Here is a 12,882-nt window from a genome sequence, read left to right as displayed (position 1 = left end):
GGGCTCTCTTCTTACTAAATTTTAAAATAAAAGCATTTCCCCAGATCATTGAGATTTTTCCCATGTATTTCATGTTTTTGTTTTTGTTTTTGTTTTCTTTTGAGATGAGGTTTTGCTCTTGTTGCCCAGGCTGGAGTGCAATGGGGCGATCTCGGCTCACCGCAACCTCCACCTCCTGGGTTCAAGCGATTCTCCTGTCTCAGCCACCCGAGTAACTGGGATTACAGGCACCCGCCACCGCACCTGGCTAATCATGTATTTCTAGTAGAGACAGGGTTTATCCATGTTTGTCAGGTTGGTCTCAAACTCCCGACCTCAGGCGATCCGCCCAACTCGACTTCCCAAAGTGCTGGGATGACAGGCGTAAGCCACCTTTCCTGGCCACTATATTCCATGTTACTGGTGTCATTATAAATGGTGAATGCTGATCGTAGAGGAAGAGTGTATGTTTGGGGTCATCTGCATCCTCCTCTGCCCACAGTGGAGACATCTTTGGAAGACACGATTTATCTTGTGCTTCAGAGACCATTCCCTCCCCACACCCTCTCCTAATACTTGGTATTTAAGCAAAGTAAATCTTACAGAAAATCCATCGAAGCTCTGTGAACAAAATTCCACATTGCTCCAATCATAATTTGGTTCAATTCTCCCAGTTCCAGAGTTCAGGAATGGCAGGAAGCACACAGAGTGAGCACCCTCCCAGGGCAGGGAGCACCACCTCAGCCATGACTTTCACGGGAGAGTCTCAGCAGGGGACCTGGACTGGGGCAGGTGGGGGAGGCAGCCCATTCAGAAGCAGCAGTGGGGTGACCACACAGCAGGGCAAGGAGCCTGGCTGGGAATGGGGGTTGCAGGGGAACCAGAGGGGAGGGAGCCCAGGGCTTGGGCTAGGGCAGGGGGAGGCCAGGGCTGACGCCCAGCAGGACCACCCGGGAGGAAGGGGCAGCAGAGGGGCCCAGCGGGTAGAGCGGGCAGCAGTACCTGATTTGAGGATTCGTCCTTTGCCGGCTAGTCCTGACTATGATCTTTGTCTGGTGCACAACGGTTTCACTTTCTGCTACAGGTTCCTGATTTTAGGACAGCCCTCCTTAAAGTGACCTCCCAGGGCCTTGTGAGTCATTGCCCCTCCCCCTTCCTGCTCTGGCACTGGTGTGGGAGGCCCTGGGATGCTTTGTCTTCCTCAGGCTCTCACCCTCTTTCCAGTTTTCTCTGGGGCCCTCCCCCGGCAGAGGGACATTTCTAAAGACAGGCCACTCTGTGCAGCAGGACCCAAGGTGGGTCCACAACAGGCTGAGTCAGCAGAGCAGACGCCCCTCCCCTGGTTGTCCCGCCCAGCTGGAGCTGCCTTTCCACCCTCAAGACAGACAGGTTGATGCCTCTGCAGGGACTCCCAGATCCTGCCCTCAGGGATCATCCCAGAGACACCTTCCACCCAGCAGCCATGGGGACAGGGAGGGAGAGTGAAGGGCATGGCGTCTACCTCCCCCCAGGCCTTCACACTAGGAGGCCACCATGGGAGGGAGGGGCAGCAGGTGGGTGTGGGCCTCAGATGTCCCACCAGGATGTCATGCGCACCCCCAAACTGAGCTCCTTCCTTCCTGCTTCTCCTTCCCCATCTCCTGCCTGGAGTTGCTCCCTGGTAGGATGAACTTTTGCCCTCTCTTGTCCCCATGTCATGGAAGGGCAGCGGCTGGTGTCCCAGGCCAGCCTGTCTGGAGCCTCCCTGTGGGTCTCACAGCTCCCTTCCCCTGGTAGCGTGCTCCCATAGTGCAGAGACCTAAAAATTACACAAGGTGTATATACATTTGTCTTTTTGTTTGTTGGTTGGTTGGTTGTTTTTTGTGCTTTTCTCAGATGGAGTCTTGCTCTGTTGGCTAGGCTGGAGTGCAATAGCGTGATCTCAGGTCACCGCCACCTCTGCCTCCCAGGTTCAAGCAATTCTCCTGCCTCAGCCTCCCAAGTAACTGGGATTACAGGTGCCTGCAACCATGCCCGGTTAATTTTTGTATTTTTAGTAGAGACAGGGTTTCTCTATATTGGTCAGGCTGGTCTTGAACTCGTGACCTGAGGAGATCTACCAGCCTCAGCCTCCCAAAGTGCTGCAATTGTAGGCGTGAGCCACCGTGCCTGGCCACAACATATAAATTTGGAAAGGAGACTTTATTTCTTGATAAGGGTGACAGCCTGCAGGTGGCCATCCCACAGCCTGGGAAAAGCAGCCTCTGGGAAACACCAGAGACAGACATTTAGAAGCAGGAGGGGTTGGGGCAGGAGCTTTAAACTGAAGGGGTTGGCTAAACATACATATTCAACAGGCTACAGGAGGAGCTATGAATATTCATGTAGGTGGCTGCAGTCCATGCTTGTTGAACAAACATGTGTGTAACACATGATCCCAGGCGGGCACAGTGGCTCACGCCTGTAATCCCAGCACTTTGGGAGGCCGAGGCAGGTGGATCATCTGAGGTCAGTGTCAGGCCTCTGAGCCGGAGCTAAGCCATTGTAACCCCTGTGAACTGCACATATACATCCAGATGGCCTGCAGCAGCCAAGGAGTCTGGAGCAGTCGAAAAACCACGAAAGAAGTGAAACAGCCAGTTTCTGCCTTAACTGATTAACCAACCTTGAGACATTCCACCGTTATGACTTGCTCCTGCCCTGCCCTAACTGATCAATCATCCTTATAACACTCTTCTCCTGGACAATGGGTCTCATGGTCTCATGGTCTCTTGTGACCCCCTCCCCTGCTGACAACAGATGACCACCTTCGACTGTAACTTTCCACTGCCTACTCAAGTCCTATAAAGCTGCCCCTCTCCTATCTCCCTTTGCTGACTCTCTTTTCAGACTCAGCTGTCTTATACCCAAGTGAATAAACGGCCTTATTGCTTACACAAAGCCTGTTTAGGTGGTCTTCTATATGGACACGTGTGACAGTCAGGAGTTCGAGACCAGTCTGGCCAATACGGTAAGACCTCGTCTCTATTAAAACTACAAAAATTAGCCGGGCGTGGTGGCGGGTGCCTGTAATTCCAGCTACTTGGGAGACTGAATCAGGAGAATCACTTGAACCTGGTAGGTGGAGGTTGCAGTGAGCTGAGATCATGCCACAGCGCCTGGGAGACAGAGTGAGAGTCCATCACAAAAACAAACAAACAACAACAACAACAAAAAACTAAAAAAAACCCAACCATATAATCCTTCCTCACATTGTGGTGGAGAGAACATTTAAATGTACTACAATTAAACCTGTATTAAGGGAGGAGACCACCCCTCACATTGTCTTATGCCCAATTTCTGCCTCCAAAGAAAGAAAAAGTAAAAACTAGAAGGCAGAAATGAAATCCACAAGCAGACAGCCTGGCACCACACCCTGGGCCTGGTAGTTAAAGATCGACCCCTGACCTAATCGGTTATGTTTTCTATAGATTACAGACATTGTATAGAAAAGCACTGTGGCCGGGCGCGGTGGCTCAAGCCTGTAATCCCAGCACTTTGGGAGGCCGAGACGGGTGGATCACGAGGTCAGGAGATCAAGACCATCCTGGCGAACACAGTGAAACCCCGTCTCTACTAAAAAATACAAAAAACTAGCCGGGCGAGATGGCGGGCGCCTGTAATCCCAGTTACTCGGGAGGCTGAGGCAGGAGAATGGCGTAAACCCGGGAGGCGGAGCTTGCAGTGAGCTGAGATCCGGCCACTGCACTCCAGCCTGGGCGACAGAGCGAGACTCCGTCTCAAAAAAAAAAAAAAAAAAAAAGAAAAGCACTGTGGCCGGGCGCGGTGGCTCAAGCCTGTAATCCCAGCACTTTGGGAGGCCGAGACGGGCGGATCACAAGGTCAGGAGATCGAGACCATCCTGGCTAACACGGTGAAACCCCGTCTCTACTAAAAAATACAAAAACCTAGCCGGGCGAGGTGGCGGGCGCCTGTAGTCCCAGCTACTCAGGAGGCTGAGGCAGGAGAATGGCGTGAACCCGGGAGGCGGAGCTTGCAGTGAGCTGAGATCCGGCCACTGCACTCCAGGCTGGGCGACAAAGCAAGACTCTGTCTCAACAACAACAACAACAACAACAACAAAAAAAAAAAAAAAAAAAAAAAAGAAAAGCACTGTGAAAATCCCTGTCCTGTTTTGTTCCAATCTAATTACCAGTCCATGCAGCCCCCGCCAGTCACGTACCTCCTGCTTGCTCAATCAATCACGACCCTCTCATGCACACCCCCTTAGAGTTGTGAGCCCTTAAAAGGGACAGGAATTGCTCACTACTTGAGACAGGAGTCTTGCCGATGCCCCCAGCCGAATAAACCTCTTCCTTCTGTAACTCGGTGTCTGAGGAGTTTTGTCTGCAACTCGTCCTGCTATATTTCTTGGTTCCCTGACCGGGAAGCGAGATGATTGGCGATGGTCAAGGCAGCTCCTTAGGCGGCTTAAGCCTGCCCTGTGGAACATCCCTGTGGGGGGACTCCAACCAGCCCGAGCGACGCAGACCCTGAGAGCGCTCCCCGGTAGGCATTTGCCCCGGTGGGAAGCCTCGCCAGAGCAGTGTGAGGCAGGACCCCATGGAGGATCAACGCAGTGGCCGAACACCGGGAAGGAATGGGCACTTGGAGTCTGGACATCTAAAACGTGGTAAGACTAGTTTTTGAAACTTGCCCACTCCGTTTGTGTGGACGCATGGGCTGATCATCTGTGGCGTGCCTTTATCGGCACTTTGGTTTTGGTTTTGACTTGGTTTGAATTGCTTGACAGGACTGGTCTTGGGAACTTGCCCACTCCATTTGAGTGGAAGCATGGCCCGATCACCCACGGCTTGCCTTTATCGGCACTTTGGTTTTGGTTTTGACTTGGTTTGAATTGCTTGACAGGATTGGTCCTGGGAACTTGCCTACTCCATTTGAGTGGAAGCATGGCCTGATCACCCACGGTGTGCCTGTACCAGCACTTTGGTTTTTGTTTTTGACTTGACTTGTCTTGCTTGATACTTTGGTTTTGGTTTTGACCTGGCTTGGATTTCTGGATACTCTGATTTTGGTTTTGGTTTTGACTTTTTTTTTTTTTTTGAGACGGAGTCTTGCTCTGTCGCCCAGGCTGGGGTGCAGTGGCCGGATCTCAGCTCACTGCAAGCTCCACCTCCCGGGTTTACGCCATTCTCCTGCCTCAGCCTCCTGAGTAGCTGGGACTACAGGCGCCCACCACCTCGCCCGGCTAGTTTTTTGTATTTTTTAGTAGAGATGGGGTTTCACCGTGTTAGCCAGGATGGTCTCGATCTCCTGACCTCGTGATCCACCCGTCTCGGCCTCCCAAAGTGCTGGGATTACAGACTTGAGCCACCGCTCCCAGCCTGGTTTTGATTTTGATTTTGGTTTGATGCAAACTGCAAAAGTTTGTGTGTGTCCTTTTTACCCATTCTTTGTTTTGTGGTGTGTGTGTGGTGTGAGCATGGTGTTTTGTCTCGAAGAAGCATAGGTCAGGCACAAATAAGCCCACCCCACTAGGAACTATGTTCAAAATTTTCAAAAAAGAATTTAAGGGAGACTATGAAGTACTATGACACCAGGAAAACTTAAAACTTTGTGTAAGATAGACTGGCCAGCATTAGAGGTAGGTTGGCCATTAGAAGGAAGCCTGGACAGGTTCCTTGTTTCAAAGGTAATGGCACAAGGTAACCTGTAAGCCAGGGAACCCAGACCAGTTCCCGTATATAGACATTTGGTTACAGTTGGTTTTAGAACCCCTGCCCCAACACACAGTGGTTGAGAGAAAACCAGCATAAGCGGCTGTCAGAGGCAAGGGAAGACCAGCAGAAAGAGAGAGAGGAAAAGAGGCAAAGAGAGAGAGGAAGAGACAGAGAGGAAGAGAGAGACAAAGAGGGAGTCAAGGAGAGAGAGAGAGAGAAAGAGAGGCAGAGAGAGAGAGAAGAAGAGACAGAGGCAAAAGGAAAGTCAAAAGAGAGAGACAAAAAGAGAAAGAGAGAGATATACAAGTAGTTAAGAAAAAAAAAAAGTGTATTCTATTCCTTTAAAAGCCAAGGTAAATTTAAAACCTATAATTGATAACTGAAGGTATTCTCCGTAACCTTATAACACTCCAATACCACTTTGTTGTCAGTGTAAACAAGGGCGTATCCTGAAAGCACTGAGGCCTTTCTATCAAAAATCCTTAACCCGGTAACCAACAGATGGCCCAAATGCATTCAATCTGTAGTGGCAACTGCTTTGTTAACAAACAAACAAACAAACAAACAAAAAAGGTAAAAAAAAAAAAAAACTTTTAGAGGAAACCTCATTGTAAGCACACCTCACCAGTTCAGAAGTATCCTAAGGAAAAAAAAAAAGGGAAAAAAAAGGGGGGGGGGGCAGAATTTATATAAAAAGAATATTCTATTGTAAATTCTTGTCCTGAGATAAGTTAATTGGTTGTTTAAAGAAAGAAATGTTTGTTAAAAGTCAGAAAGTTAAGGCATGTCGAAAAATTGCCTGTAAAAGCTGTGAAAGGAAAAAAAAAGGTTATTAAAAAGTGTGTGTTAAAAAAGAATATATGCAAAACATGTTGTATAATTTAAAAGTAAGTAGGCCTCCTGAATGTAAAACTATTGAAAAAAAAACAGTTTATGTGCAAGGTGTATAAGAAAAGTAAAATATACCTTTAGTAAAAGGATTATAAGGAGGCATAAGAAAGTACATTTTTACCTACATTAAAAAGTTTAAAAAAATGATTGTTTTGAAGGTTTAAACAAGTTTTAAAACGTTAGCTGTAAAGAAAATTCTATGTGTAAACACATTAGCTAAAGTTAAAGAAGTATCATCCAGTTTTTCTGTGAACTGGACATTAAAGTAAAAGCATAACAGGTTTTTCTTAAAGCACCAACCTGCTCTTTAGCAAAAATTATAAAACATTAAAAAGAGTCTATAAAATCTTACCTTAGAGTCAAACATTAAAAATTAGATAAATATGTCTACAAGGTTTTATTAAAATTAGATTTAACATTAATAACACACTACTATAAAATAAAATTTAGCTTATCTGGTATAAAAATCACATGAGAAGCATTGTTAAATGTAAAATGGTATTTGGCTTTCTTTGGTTTAAAAACTAATAAAAGGCCGGGCGCGGTGGCTCAAGCCTGTAATCCCAGCACTTTGGGAGGCCGAGACGGGCGGATCACGAGGTCAGGAGATCGAGACCATCCTGGCTAACACTGTGAAACTCCATCTCTACTAAGAAATACAAAAAACTAGCTGGGTGAGGTGGCGGGTGCCTGTAGTCCCAGCTACTCGGGAGGCTGAGGCAGGACAGCGGCGTAAACCCGGGAGGCGGAGCTTGCAGTGAGCTGAGATCCGGCCACTGCACTCCAGCCTGGGGGACAGAGCCAGACTCCGCCTCAAAAAAAAAAAAAAAACTAATAAAAATAGGTGCTAAAGGAAATTTCTCAGTAAAAAGACATTAAGGACTATAAAGTCTACTGCCAGGTTCCCCACATTTAAAACAAAAGGTCAATTTCTTAGCAATTATATACTTGGTTTATCTTCCATTTCCTTTCTCTCAAAAACCAAAAGTCTTTTACCACATGTGCCACCCCTAGAATTTCCGGTAAACCAGCACCAGCCTGAAGATCACATTCTCATCAAAAGGTGCAAAGAAGAAAAATTTGAGCCAGCCTGGGAAGAACCCTATCTTGTGCTGGTAACCACCAAGACTGCTATTCATACAGCAAAAAAGGATGGACTCATCACACCAGAATCAAGAAAGCACTACCCCCTCCAGAGTCGTGGGCCATAGTCCCAGAGGAAAACCCTACCAAACTAAAGCTAAGAAAAATCTAACTCTTTTCATCTATTCTATTACTCTTTCTTCTTTCCTCATTCTATTGCTGACCATCTAGTTATTAACATAACCAAGTCAATTTCACCTCAAACTATTGCATTTAATGCTGGCCTTGTTATACCCTGTGAGGACTTGACATGTCAAAGACAGTTTTCTACTTCAGAAAAGTACTTCTGTCCCTCCTGACTCTCTTCAGACTGGGCATTAGTAAACTAGGACCATTTAATCCAGGGAGATTTCGATAAAGACCCCAGTGCCAACCAAGAGTCTTGCCCTCTGATGTGGAGCTTTCATGCCATAGTTGGTCCAACATTCTGTGGACCACTAAAGAGCAAGGATGGACTGCCCCAACCAGTTTTGTAATTTCCTAAAACCATCATTCATTTTACTAGAGGATCATAGAAGTTAAAGACTTAAAACAAACTTTAGCACTTAAGACAGGATACCAAGATGCAAGTGCCTGGTTAAAATGGATAAAATATTCCATCTGCACATTAAACAAAAGCAATTGTTATGCTTGTGCACATGGCAGGCCAGAGGCCCAGATTGTCCCCTTTCCACTAAGGTGGTCCTCCAGTCGACCAGGTGTGGGCTGCATGGTAGCTCTTTTCCAAGATTCTACAGCCTGGAGTAATAAGTCGTGCCAAGCTCTCTCTGTTATATCTCAAAGTCCGGCACCCTGGGGGTCAGGCCCTGAGGGCCATCCAGCCTCCTTCTCCCAACACTAAGTGCACTTCATGTCTCTCACAACAGGGATAAAACTTAGTGTTCCTTGGAGACCTGAAAGGATGCAGTGAGCTTAAGAATTTTCAAGAGCTTATCAATCAGTCAGCCCTTGTTCATCTCTGAGCGGATGTGTGGTGGTATTGTGGTGTACCTTCACTGGGCACTCTGCCAAATAACTGGAGTGGCACTTGTACTTTAGTCCAATTGGTTATCTCTTTCATCCTGTTATTTCATCAACCAGAAGGAAAAAAATAAGACATCATAAAGCAAGAGAAGCCCCTGATGGGTCTTTCGACTCTGATGTCTATTTAGACACAATTGGAGTCCCACAAGGAATATCAGATCAATTTAAAGCTTGAAATCAAATAGCTGCAGGATTTGAGTCAATATTTTGGTTGGTGACAGTTAATAAAAATGTAGATTAGATAAACTACATCTATTACAACCAACAGCAATGAGCTTTTCATGAGTTAAAAGAAAAACTCATGTTGGCCCCAGCCCTGAGGCTACCTGACCTGACAAAACTCTTTGCACTCTATGTGTCAGAAAGAGAAAAAATGGCAGTTGGAGTTTTAACACAGACTGTGGGGCCCTGGCCAACGCCAGTGGCCTATCTCTCAAAACAACTAGACACGGTTTCCAAAGGCTGGCTCCCAGGTCTAAGGGCTCTAGTAGCAAAGGCCCTGTTAGCACAAGAAGCAGGTAATCTAACCCTTAGGCAGCACCTGAATATAAAGGCCCCCTATGCTGTGGGTAACTTTAATTACTACCAAAGGACGTCATTGGTTAACAAATGCTAGATTAACCAAGTACCAAAGCTTGCTATGTGAAAATCCTCACATAACCATTGAAGTTAGCAACACTCTAAACCCCACCACCTTGCTCCTGGTGTCAGAGAGCCCAGTTGAACATAACTGTGTAGAGGTGTTGGACTCAGTTTATTCTAGCAGGCCCAACCTCCGAGACCATCCTTAAACATCAGTAGACTGTAAGTGGTACGTGGATGGGAGCAGCTTCACCAACCCCTGAAAAGTGACTCTGAAGACGACGACAAGCCCTGCTCCAGTCACACCCGGAAGCTGACTGGTCCATGCACGGCCAAAGCATGAGAAAACTCATCGCGGGACTCATTTTCCTTAAAATTTGGACTTTTGCAGTAAGGACTTCAACTGACCTTCCTCAGACTGAAGCCTGTTCCCAGTGTATACATCAAGTCACTGAGGTAGGACAAAAAGTTGCTATGGTCCCATTATTTTATGGTAGGCTCTGCTTACTCAATCAATCATGACCCTCTCATGTGCACCCCCTTAGAGTTGTGAGACCTTAAAAGGGACAGGAATTGCTCACTCAGGAGGCTCGGCTCTTGAGACAGGAGTCTTGCCAATGCCCCCGGCCGAATAAACCCCTTCCTTCTTTAACTTGGTGTCTGAGGAGGAGTTTTGTCTGTGGCTCATCCTGTTACAGTATGTCAAAAGGTCCTGTCAGGCCTCTGAGCCAAAGCTAAGCCATCATGTCCCCTGTGACCTGCACAGCCACATCCACTGCCTTAACTGATGACATTCCACCACAAAAGAAGTGAAAATGGCCTGTTCCTGCCTTAACTGATGACATTACCTTGTGAAATTCCTTTTCCTGGCTCATCCTGGCTCAAAAGCTCCCCCACTGAGCACCTTGTGACCCCCACCCCTGCCCGCCAGAGAACAACCCCCTTTGACTGTCATTTTCCTTTCCCTACCCAAATCCTATAAAACAGCCCCACCCGTATCTCCCTTCACTGACTCTCTTTCGGACTCAGCCCGCCTGCACCCAGTGATTAAAAAGCTTTATTGCTCACACAAAGCCTGTTTGGTGATCTCTTCACACGGACACGCGTGAAAGGTCCTTTCAGGACATGAAGGCACTGAAATTTGCCACGTCTGTAAACTACGCAGAACCAGTCCGTGGTCCATGGTCTGTGGTCCATGGTCTTCTGATCTGGAGAAAGTCACTGAAATCAGTGTCTTGTGCAGGGAAAGCAGGAATGAGGGCTGTGGAGCAGGAGCTCTGTGGCTCCGTGTCAGGACGCTGGATGAGCTGTGATTGTTTTCATCTTTATCTGGAGGCAGTGCTTGTTTAGCTGCTAGAGCAAAAGAAAAACTCTGTGGCAGGCACAACAGAGTTTACTGTTGAAGTGTGGGCTGTGTGACCTCACCCTTGCCTGGCACGGCCTGAGGTCCTGGTTGTGATTTGGTATCTTATTACCATGAAGAGTCTGTTCTGGTTCTGCCCGTCTCACGATTCTGTTTTAACATTACCACTGGTCAGTTGTGTCTAAACTGAGTGTATCGCTCTGATCCACCTGGCATTCACTCCATTTCCTCATATTTCGTTCTTTCCTGTTCCTCACCCTGGTCACACTTGACTTATCACCCTTTACCCCAAAATCTTTCTTCAGTTTAATCTCTCCCACACTGCCCCAATCCCACTCAAACCAGCCCTGAGAAACATCACCCATTATCTCTCCATACCACCCTGAAAAATTTTCACTGCCCCAACACTTCACCACTATTTTGTTTTATTTTTCTTATTAATGTAAGAAGACAGGAATGTCAGGCCTCTGAACCCAAGCCTGCAGGTATACATCCAGATGGCCTGAGGCAGCTGAAGAACCACAAAAGAAGTGAAAATGGCCGGCTAATTTTTTGTATTTTAAATAGAGACAGGGTTTCACTATGTTGGCCAGGCTAGTCTCGAACTCCTGACCTCATGATCCACCCACCTCAGCCTCCCAAAGTTCTGGGATTACAGGCATGAGCCACTGCGCCCAGCTCCTGTATTTCTTAAATGTATTTGATTGATAGCTCTTGCCTCTCTAAAATATATAAAACCAAGCTGCACCCCCACCACCTTGGGCACATGTTCTCAGGACCTCCTGAGTGCTGTATCATGGGCCATGGTCACTCATATTTGGCTCAGAACACATCTCTTCAATATTTTACAGAGTTTGACTCTTTTTGTTGACAGGCCCAAGACCCAGGTGCCCACTCCCTGTCTCCTCTGAGGGCTCAAGCTTCCCATTCTCTAGCCCCTCTGGTTCCTGGTTGCCCTTCTACTTTCTGTTCTGCTTTAACTGTTGACATTACCTTGTGAAATTCCTTCTCCTGGACAATGAGTCTCAGAAGCTCCCCCACGGAGCACTTTGTAACCCTGGCCCCTGCCCACAAGAGAAAAACCCCCTTTGACTGTAATTTTCCACTGCCCACCCACATCCTATAAAACTGCCCCACCCCTATCTGCCTTCGCTGACTCTCTTTCCGGACTCAGCCCACTTGCACCCAAGTGAAATAAATACCCTTGTTGCTCATACAAAACCTGTTGGTGGGCTCTCTTCACATGGACCTGTGTGACACTATCTAAGGGGTCTGGGGATTCATGCCCTACCAAGCATATATCCTCATCAGATGGGTTCTATTTTTATTTCATTTCATTTTATTTTAATTAAGACCAAGTTTCACTCTTCTTGCCCAGGCTAGAGTACAATGGTGCAGTCTTGGCTCACCGCAACCTCTGCCTCACAGGTTCAAGCAATTCTCCTTCCTCAACCTCCCAAGTAGCTGAGATTACAGGCATCCGCCATCACATCCAGCTAATTTTTGTATTTTTAGTAGAGACGGGGTTTTCACCATGTTGACCAGGCTGGTCTCGAACTCTTGACTTCAGGTATCCACCCACCTAGGCCTCCCAAAGTGCTGGGATTACAGACATGAGCCACTGCGCCCAGCCCAGATGGGTTTTATTTAACCCTATATATTGTGAGTTATTTTCCAGTCTGACTCAGGCACAAAATTATGTGGCAAAGAAGAAAGACAAAACATTTTATCCCAAAACAGGTTTCTTTGCCATATCTTGAAATGGCCCTGCAAAGTTGTCCATTGTGGGGGAAAATTTGCATCTGTGAAGAATCTCTGTTAACATAGCTGGATCTTTTTCTTCCAGGCCCTCACAGTCCTAAACAGATTAACTAATTGCACCTTTTAAAGACCTGAATGGGAAACATTTGTCGTCTATTGTCTCTAGGGGCAGCCACTATGAGACTTCAAAAGAACCTTGGTCTCCACAATCTTAGGTTCTTTGGTCTCCACAGTCTTTTATCTTAACCTGAACATTTCCTTTCTATGGATGCCAGGTCTCTAGACAAACTCGACCAATCGTCAACCAGAAAATGTTTTTTGTTTGTTTGTTTTTTGTTTTCTTGAGATAGAGTCTCGCTTTGTCACCCAGGCTGGAGTGCAGTGGCGTGATCTTGGCTCACTGCAAGCTCTGTCTCCTGGGTTCACGCCATTCTCCTGCCT

At 46.9% G+C, this 12,882-nt stretch overlaps 1 protein-coding gene across 3 annotated transcripts in view; it reads right to left on the bottom strand.

Moving 5' to 3' along the window:
* Nucleotides 1–1,192, bottom strand: part of APOBEC3G (apolipoprotein B mRNA editing enzyme catalytic subunit 3G) — an 11,789-nt gene extending 10,597 nt beyond the window's left edge. Inside the window, exons 1-2 of one of the 3 annotated variants that reach the window (XM_011712326.3) lie at nt 982–1,150; nt 583–762 (exon numbers count right to left, since the gene is read on the bottom strand). In XM_011712326.3, coding sequence (XP_011710628.2) covers nt 583–632 — 50 coding nt within the window. In that variant the 5' untranslated portion in view covers nt 633–762; nt 982–1,150. 3 annotated transcript variants of the gene reach the window in all.
* Nucleotides 1,193–12,882: the final 11,690 nt, after the last annotated feature.

The sequence above is a fragment of the Macaca nemestrina genome, chromosome 15 (genome assembly GCF_043159975.1).
Source record: "Macaca nemestrina isolate mMacNem1 chromosome 15, mMacNem.hap1, whole genome shotgun sequence".
Lineage (NCBI taxonomy): Eukaryota > Metazoa > Chordata > Mammalia > Primates > Cercopithecidae > Macaca > Macaca nemestrina.
This window is presented reverse-complemented; position numbering and strand designations above follow the sequence as displayed.